Source organism: Pristiophorus japonicus, chromosome 11 (genome assembly GCF_044704955.1).
Source record: "Pristiophorus japonicus isolate sPriJap1 chromosome 11, sPriJap1.hap1, whole genome shotgun sequence".
Classification (NCBI taxonomy): domain Eukaryota; kingdom Metazoa; phylum Chordata; class Chondrichthyes; family Pristiophoridae; genus Pristiophorus; species Pristiophorus japonicus.
The window spans coordinates 74,037,313-74,046,635 of record NC_091987.1 but is presented as its reverse complement, the minus strand read 5'-3'; the positions used below and the strand labels follow the sequence as shown (position 1 = coordinate 74,046,635).

Here is a 9,323-nt window from a genome sequence, read left to right as displayed (position 1 = left end):
CTTCCCCGCCCACTCCCCATAACCCCTTATCCCCTTATCGTTTAAGAAACTATCTATTTCTGTCTTAAATTTATTCAATGTCCCAGCTTCCACAGCTCTCTCAGGCAGCGAATTCCACAGATTTACAACCCTCTGAGAGAAGAAATTTCTCCTCATCTCAGTTTTAAATGGGCGGCCCCTTATTCTAAGATCATGCTCTCTAGTTCTAGTCTCCCCCATCAGTGGAAACATCTTCTCTGCATCCACCTTGTCAAGCCCCCTCATAATCTTATGTTTCGATAAGATCACCTCTCATTCTTCTGAATTCCAATAAGTTGAGGCCCAATCTACTCAACCTTTCCTCATAAGTCAACCCCCTCATCCACGGAATCAACCTAGTGAGCCTTCTCCGAACTGCCTCCAAAGCAAGTATATCCTTTCGTAAATATGGAAACAAAACTGCACGCAGTATTCTAGGTGTGGCCTCAATACCTTATATAGTTGCAGCAGGACCTCCCTGCTTTTGTACTCCATCCCTCTCGCAATGAAGGCCAGCTGCTGTACCTTTATTGCACGCATCCCTAATTTCCTGTTTGATGCCATCCCCAACCTCATTACTACTGTTTGGTGGTCTGTACACAACTCGCACTAGTGTTTTCTGCCCTTTAGTATTCCACAGCTCTACTCATACAGATTCCACATCATCCAAGCTAATGTCCTTCCATACTATTGCGTTAATCTCCTCTTTAACCAGCAACGCTACCCCACCTCCTTTTCCTTTCTGTCTATCCTTCCTGAATATTGAATACTGCTGGATGTTGTGTTCCCAGCCTTGCTCACCCTGGAGCCATGTCTCCGTAATCCCAATTACATCATATCCGTTAACAGTTATCTGCGCAGTTAATTCATCCACCTTATTACGAATGTTCCTCGCATTGAGACACAGAGCCTTCAGGCTTGTTTTTTTAACACTCTTTGTCCTTTTAGAATTATGTTGTAATGTGGCCCTTTTTGATTTTTGCCTTTGGTTTCTCTGCCCTGCACTTTTCCTTATCTCCTTTCTACCTTTTGCTTCTGCCCCCATTTTACTTCCCTCTGTCTCCCTGCATAGATTCCCATCCCACTGCCATATTAGTTTAAATCCTCCCCAACAGCACTAGCACACACCGGTTCCGGTCCTGCCCAGGTGCAGACCGTCCGGTTTGTACTGGTCCCACCTCCCCCAGAACTGGTTCCAATGCCCCAGGAATTTGAATCCCTCCCTCTTGCACCATTCTTCAAGCCATGTATTCATCTTAACTATGCTGCTATTTCTACTCTGACTAGCACGTGGCATTGGTAGCAATCCTGAGATTACTATGTTTAAGATCCTACTTTTTAATTTAACTCCTAGCTCCCTAAATTCAGCTTGTAGGACCTCATCCCATTTCTTACCTATATCATTGGTACCTATATGCACCACGACAACTGGCTGTTTACCCCCCCCCCCCCTCCAGTATGCGTGCAGCCGCTCCGAGACATCCTTGATCCTTGCACCAGGGAGGCAACATACCATCCTGGAGTCTCGATTGCGGCCGCGGAAACGCCTATCTATTCCCCTGACAATAGAATCCCCTATCATTATAGCTCTCCCACTCTTTTTCCTGCCCACCTGTGTAGTAGGAGAGTAGGAAAAATGGCAAGATACCATTGGTCTTCCTGATCACCTGCTGTACCTGCATACTATCCTTTTGCGTTTCATGCACAAGTACCCCCAGGTCCCGCTGTACTGCGGCACCTTGCAATCTTTCTCCATTTAAATAATAACTTGCTCTTTGATTTTTTTCTACCAAAGTGCATGACCTCATACTTTCCAACATTATACTCCATCTGACAAATGTTAGCCCACTCACTTAGCCTGTCTATGTCTTTTTGCAGATTTTTTGTGTCCTTCTCACACATTGCTTTTCCTTCCATCTTTGTATCATCAGCAAACTTGGCTACATTACACTCAGTCCCTTCTTCCAAGTCGTTAATATAGATTGTAAATAGTTTGGATCCCAGCACTGATCCCTGCGGCACCCCACTTGTTACTGGTTGCCAACCAGAGAATGAACCATTTATCCCGATTCTCTGTTCTCTGTTAGTTAGCCAATCTCTATCCATGCTAATATATTACCCCCAACCCCATGAACCTTTATCTTGTGCAGTAACCTTTTATGTGGCACCTTGTCAAATGCCTTCTGGAAGTCCAAATACACCACATCTACTGGTTCCCCTTTATCCACCCTGTTCGTTACATCCAGTAGAGTGGATAAGGGAGAACCAGTTGATGTGGTATATTTGGACTTTCAGAAGGCGTTCGACAAGGTCCCACACAAGAGATTGATGTGCAAAGTTAGAGCACATGGGATTGGGGGTAGTGTACTGACATGGATTGAGAACTGGTTGTCAGACAGGAAGCAAAGAGTAGGAGTAAATGGGTACTTTTCAGAATGGCAGGCAGTGACTAGTGGGGTACCGCAAGGTTCTGTGCTGGGGCCCCAGCTGTTTACACTGTACATTAATGATTTAGATGAGGGGATTAAATGTAGTATCTCCAAATTTGCGGATGACACTAAGTTGGGTGGCAGTGTGAGCTGCGAGGAGGATGCTGTGAGGCTGCAGAGCGACTTGGATAGGTTAGGTGAGTGGGCAAATGCATGGCAGATGAAGTATAATGTGGATAAATGTGAGGTTATCCACTTTGGTGGTAAAAACAGAGAGACAGACTATTATCTGAATGGTGACAGATTAGGAAAAGGGGAGGTGCAAAGAGACCTGGGTGTCATGGTACATCAGTCATTGAAGGTTGGCATGCAGGTGCAGCAGGCGGTTAAGAAAGCAAATGGCATGTTGGCCTTCATAGCAAGGGGATTTGAGTACAGGGGCAGGGAGGTGTTGCTACAGTTGTACAGGGCATTGGTGAGGCCACACCTGGAGTATTGTGTACAGTTTTGGTCTCCTAACCTGAGGAAGGACATTCTTGCTATTGAGGGAGTGCAGCGAAGGTTCACCAGACTGATTCCCGGGATGGCGGGACTGACCTATCAAGAAAGGCTGGATCAACTGGGCTTGTATTCACTGGAGTTCAGAAGAATGAGAGGGGACCTCATAGAAACATATAAAATTCTGACGGGGTTAGACAGGTTAGATGCAGTAAGAATGTTCCCAATGTTGGGGAAGTCCAGAACCAGGGGTCACAGTCTAAGGATAAGGGGTAAGCCATTTAGGACCGAGATGCGGAGGAACTTCTTCACCCAGAGAGTGGTGAACCTGTGGAATTCTCTACCACAGAAAGTTGTTGAGGCCAATTCACTAAATATATTCAAAAAGGAGTTAGATGAGGTCCTTACTGCTAGGGGGATCAAGGGGTATGGCGAGAAAGCAGGAATGGGGTACTGAAGTTGAATGTTCAGCCATGAACTCATTGAATGGCGGTGCAGGCTAGAAGGGCCGAATGGCCTACTCCTGCACCTATTTTCTATGTTTCTATGTTTCTATGTTTCTATGTTTCTATGTTTCTATGTTTCTATCCTCGAAGAACTCCAGCAAATTTGTCAAACATGACTTCCCCTTCATAAATCCATACTGACTCTGCCTGACTGAATTGTGACCAGTTCTGGTTACCGAGGCACAAGAAAAACATTCAAATACTGGAGTCAGCGCAGAAAGGAACCATGAGGCTGATTGCTGGAATTAGCAGCCTGAGTTTTTAGGAAAGGTTTCAGCGACTCAAGATTTTCAGCCTGGAAAGGAGATGTCTGAGAGATAATCTGACGGAGGTATATAAGATAATAAAGGGTATGGAAAAGGTAAATGTGGAATATTATTTTACATTAAACTGTGGGAGTAGGACAAGAAGATGGTGGTTCAAACTAGTAAAAGACAACTTTAGTACTGAAGTTCTTCTTCACACAGAGAGTGATCAACACGATGCAGACTCCCAGGTAGAGTGGTAGAGGTGAAAACCCTAGATGCATTTAAGAACCAATTTGATACTATAATGGGGGAACTATAGGGTGCTGCTGGATGGGTGAACTAATACAGGCTGAGTGGTTTTCTTCATCTGTAATTATCTTGTGATCTAGGAATTAAAAACTCTCCTGAACACTGCTGTGAGCAAGCTGGGAGAAAAATTATAGGGGCTTTAAAAAGCTGTTTGTTTTTCCACTTGAACAGTTTTTTGTTTATTAGTTATAAAAATATTGGTGATAGTAAAACAGCCTTTTTTTTCCCTGAGTGTCAAGAATCATCAAACCAGGTAATGAAGACTGGATTCGTTTTCCAATTGGCGTGGGAAGGTGAGGCGGTTGAAGGATGGACATGTCAGGCGGCCAATGGCGGGAGCATGGGGGTGGAGCAGTTGGAGGCAGGAGATCATGGATGAAACCTCCAGGAATACATCCAATGAGATTTGGCAACCCAAGCGCTATTCCAGTAGAGGAGGCTCTGAAGAAATGTCCTCTCTTTTTGGTTCTTGTACTCTCGATGGAGAAATGACTTCTTTTTTTAGAATTTACCCCACATTTATGGCAGGGAGTAAATCCTTTCTCTCTTTTAAAACAAAAGTTCAGTGATGTGCATTTAACTTTACACAGAGAATGTACAATAGTAAAAGATTTTGCTGCAAGCTAGTGAATTCATTTTTGCTAATATCATGTATAAATCTCACATAATTCATATATAGAGACATTTTGTGTATGGGGAAAAAAGCTATATATTGTTTTGAAGAAACTATCAATTTTCTTATAATAAGCTCAGAACAAGTAAATGCAGCCTCCACACAGTCTCATCAGGGGGTGTGATATTCAAAAGCAGATTTTTCCCTCATGACAAAATCCAGAAGCAACATAAATCCCAACTCAATAAAAACCTTGCACCTACTGAGATGGTTATTAGTTTGATTGACAGGTTTGAGCTCCAAGACAAATACATCATTTTGGTAAAACTGAGCTCTTTTGAAATAAGGTATAAATGTATGTATTGATATGTGCCTTATTTTTCCCTTCATGATTAAAAAAAATACAGAACTATAATTACTGAATCAGGAGCTTAAAATACAGTGGCTTGAACTATTCCTTAAATAGTGGCAATATTCTAAAGATTGCCTTGCACTGCGATTTCCTGTATTTCACCCTATGTACTAATAGAGTGAAAAAACGCATATACATGGAAATAATTACATTGTTGTAATACTTTGCTAAATAGCACACAAATGGGACCTCCAACAGTGCTGCACTGAAGGGTCAACCTCGATTATGTGCTTAAGTCTCTTCTGACTGAGATGTGAGAGTGCTACCACTGAGTCCAGGCTGACACCTAGGTAAAGGAACTTGATAAGGGAAGTGTAAAATGCCCTATTCATCTGATTTTGTGGCTATAATTGGGATATGTTAATAATTCTATCTACATGAGTGAAATTCAGCTATGTAAAAGCTGAGTTTGAATTTCAGAGAGCTCTGCCTTTAGGGCTGAGTAAAAATTACAAGCAAAGCTTCCCAACACAGAATGTATGTTGTGATATCATTAATTTACTAATAAGCCACTAAATCATTGTGGTTGCATTAGAAAGTGCCATTGGATTTTCATTACAGATAAACAAATCTCAAATTTAACTAATCCAATCAGAGGTAATTCACAGTATGAGCTACTGTGAAGGAAATTACAACCCATTCTCTACAAATAGTTTATCTTCTATAATCTGAATATTTGTTTTTAATGGACGCGCTGATTTGTGCTGCCAAAATGGCTGCCATGCTCCACCCTTTGTCTGTGATTGGTCCCCTTGGAGGATAAGCCACACCCTGAAGTTTGACTGGAATGTGTAACTGGAACTACCCATCCCAAGGTCTCACTGACTTTGCAAATTGTAACTCGATCCACCTTGACTTCCTGAAGCGACAGAGGACAGAGCTCCCCAGAAGACAGCAAGGGCCAGCCGAAGTGCCTTACCCCAGTCCAAGTTCATGCCTCCCTCCGCCGAAGTGCCTTACCCCAGTCCAAGTGTATCCTCCCCCTGCCAAAGTTCCTCCTTACACCAGCACAAGTGCATGATCTCACCCCCCGCCATCCCCCCACCTCCCCCACCATAGATGAGGAAGGCATTGCGTACAGATTGTTGACAGGTTTATTGGGTATGAAGTGAATAGTGACAGTGTCATGACTTCTGGATTTCATCCACTCCAACGATGTCCCTTATAGTGGGTTGGAAGAGCGTGATCCCTCTTCCCTGAGTTCCCTCTCTCCTCTCCGATCCCCCCAACCCCATCTCTCTCCCCCCAGTCTCACCCTCTTTCCCAGTCTCTCTCTCTTCCCCCTAGTCTCTCTCTCCCTCTCCCAGTCTCTCTCTTCCATCCCCTCCTTCTCGGCCGCCCTCGGCCGCTCTCGGCCCCCTGCCACCGCTCTCGGCCCCCCACCGCCGCTCTTGGCTCCCCACCGCCGCTCTCGGACCCCTGCCCCGCTCTCGGCCCCCTGCCACCGCTCTCGGCCCCCCGCCGCCGCTCTTGGCTCCCCACCGCTGCTCTCGGACCCCTGCCCCGCTCTCGGCCCCCCGCCGGCCCTCTCAGCCCCCCGCCGCCGCTCTTGGACCCCCGCCTCTGCTCTCGGACCCCCACCGCCGCTCTCGGATCCCCGCCACCGCTCTCGGACCCCTGCCACCGCTCTCAGCCCCCCGCCACCGCTCTCAGCCCCCCGCCACCGCTCTCGAATCCCCGCCACCGCTCTCGGACCCCTGCCACCGCTCTCAGCCCCCCGCCACCGCTCTCGGACCCCCACCGCCGCTCTCGAATCCCCGCCACCGCTCTCGGACCCCTGCCACCGCTCTAGAACCCCCGCCACTGCTCTTGGCTTCCCGCCGCTGCTCTTGCACCCCCGCCACCACTCTGGGACCCCCGCCGTCGTTCTGGGAGCCCCGCCACCGCTCTCGGCTCCCCGCCACCGCTCTTGGCTCCCCGCCACCGCTCTTGCCCCCCCGCCACCGCTCTGGGACCCCCGCCACCGCTCTGGGACCCCCACCGCCGCTCTCGGACCCCTGCCACTGCTCCCGGACTCCTGCCACCGCTCTTGCCCCCCCGCCACCGCTCTGGGACCCCCGCCACCGCTCTGGGACCCCCACCGCCGCTCTCGGACCCCTGCCACCGCTCTCGGAACCCCGCCACCGCTCTCGGCCCCCCGCCACCGCTCTTGGCTTCCCGCCGCCGCTCTTGCCCCCCCGCCACCGCTCTGGGACCCCCGCCGTCGCTCTGGGACCCCCACCACCGCTCTCGGACCCCCACCACCGCTCTTGGCTCCCCGCCACCGCTCTCGGACCCCCGCCACCGCTCTCGGACCCCCGCCACCGCTCTCGGACCCCCACCACCGCTCTTGGCTCCCCGCCACCGCTCTCGGACCCCCGCCACCGCTCTCGGACCCCCGCCACCGCTCTCGGCCCCCCGCCACCGCTCTTGGCTTCCCGCCGCCGCTCTTGCCCCCCCGCCACCGCTCTGGGACCCCCGCCATCGCTCTGGGACCCCCACTACCGCTCTCGGCCCCCCGCCACCGCTCTTGGCTCCCCGCCACCGCTCTCGGACCCCCGCCACCGCTCTTGGCTCCCCGCCACCGCTCTCGGACCCCCGCCACCGCTCTTGGTTCCCCGCCACCGCTCTCGGACCCCCGCCACCGCTCTTGGCTCCCCGCCACCGCTCTCGGACCCCCGCCACCGCTCTTGGCTCCCCGCCACCGCTCTCGGACCCCCGCCACCGCTCTCGGACCCCCGCCACCGCTCTTGGCTTCCCGCTGCCGTTCTTGCCCCCCCGCCACCGCTCTGGGACCCCCGCCATCGCTCTGGGACCCCCACTACCGCTCTCGGACCCCCGCCACCGCTCTCGGCCCCCCGCCACCGCTCTTGGCTTCCCGCCGCCGCTCTTGCCCCCCCGCCACCGCTCTGGGACCCCCGCCATCGCTCTGGGACCCCCACTACCGCTCTCGGCCCCCCGCCACCGCTCTCGGACCCCCGCCACCGCTCTCGGCCCCCCGCCACCGCTCTTGGCTTCCCGCCGCCGCTCTTGCCCCCCCGCCACCGCTCTGGGACCCCCGCCATCGCTCTGGGACCCCCACTACCGCTCTCGGACCCCCGCCACCGCTCTCGGCCCCCCGCCACCGCTCTTGGCTCCCCGCCACTGCTCTCGACCCCCCGCCACTGGTCTTGGACCCCGCGGGCCCTCTCGGACCCCCGCCACCGCTCTCGGCCCCCCGCCACCGCTCTCGACCCCCCGCCACCGGTCTCGGCCCCCCGCGGGCCCTCTCGGACCCCCGCCACCGCTCTCGGACCCCCGCCACCGCTCTCGGCCCCCCGCGGGCCCTCTCGGACCCCCGCCACCGCTCTCGGACCCCCGCCACCGCTCTCGGCCCCCCGCCAGCCCACTCAGCCCCCCACCACCACTCTTGGACCCCTGCCACCGCTCTCGGCCACCCGCTGGCCCTCTCGGCTCCCTGCCGAGATCAGATCAGCAATCTCGGGCCTCATGTCCTACTTCTCAGCACCACGTGGAGTGAATGATTTGGGCCGGGGGGCTGGGGATCGGTGGGGGCAGAGCTTGACAGACGCATGCGCCAAAAAAATGCAGTAGAAATAGTTACATTGTTTTTTAATACATTCCTTGGATATGGGCGTCGCTGACAAGGCCAGCATTTATTGTCCATCCCTAATTGTCCTTCAAAAGATGGTGGTGAGTTACCTTCTTAAATCGCAGAGGGCAGTTAAGAGTCAACCACATTGCTGTGCATCTGGAGTCACATATAGGCCAGACTGGGTGAGGATGGCAGATTTCCTTCTGTATAGGACATTTGTGAACTAGATGGGTTTTTACAACAATCCGGTTTTTACATGGTCACCATTACTGATATTAGCTTTTTATTCCAAATTTATATAATTAACTGAAGTTGAATTCTTCAGCTGCTATGTTGGGATTGAACTCAGATCTCTGGATCATTAGTCAAGGCCGGTTGATTACTAGTTCAGAAACATAACCACGATGCTACAACACCTCGTATCTAGCTCTTCAGGAACCTTTACAATGTTTCACATCAAACTGGAATGGAATCCTTCTGGAGATGCTGAAATGCTGTTGCAAGTTGGATGGAGGCCTGAACATCGCCGGTGGAGTGGAGGCCCGAACATCGCCGGTGGAGTGGAGGCCCGAACATCGCCAGAGGAGTGGAGGCCCGAACATCGCCGGTGGAGTGGAGGCCCGAACATCGCCGGTGGAGTGGAGGCCCGAACATCGCCGGTGGTGTGGAGGCCCGGACATCGCCAGAGGAGTGGAGGCCCGAACATCGCCGGTGGA

At 51.9% G+C, this 9,323-nt stretch overlaps 1 protein-coding gene across 1 annotated transcript; it reads left to right on the top strand.

Moving 5' to 3' along the window:
• Positions 1-4,888: 4,888 nt before the first annotated feature.
• LOC139275538 (uncharacterized) lies at positions 4,889-8,606 on the top strand. Its single transcript, XM_070892707.1, has 2 exons — positions 4,889-4,942; positions 6,567-8,606. Exons 1-2 carry the CDS (start codon positions 4,889-4,891, stop codon positions 8,604-8,606), a joined length of 2,094 nt encoding a protein of 697 aa, XP_070748808.1.
• The last annotated feature ends 717 nt before the right edge of the window (positions 8,607-9,323 follow it).

Excerpts from the sequence above, each read along its gene's own strand:
- LOC139275538 (XM_070892707.1), top strand. The coding sequence starts at position 4,889 with ATGGTTATTAGTTTGATTGACAGGTTTGAGCTCCAAGACAAATACATC. Across the intron at positions 4,943-6,566 it reads AAGACAAATACATCATTTTG|CCCCCCGCCGCCGCTCTTGG; the intron begins GTAAAACTGAGC and ends CGGCCCTCTCAG.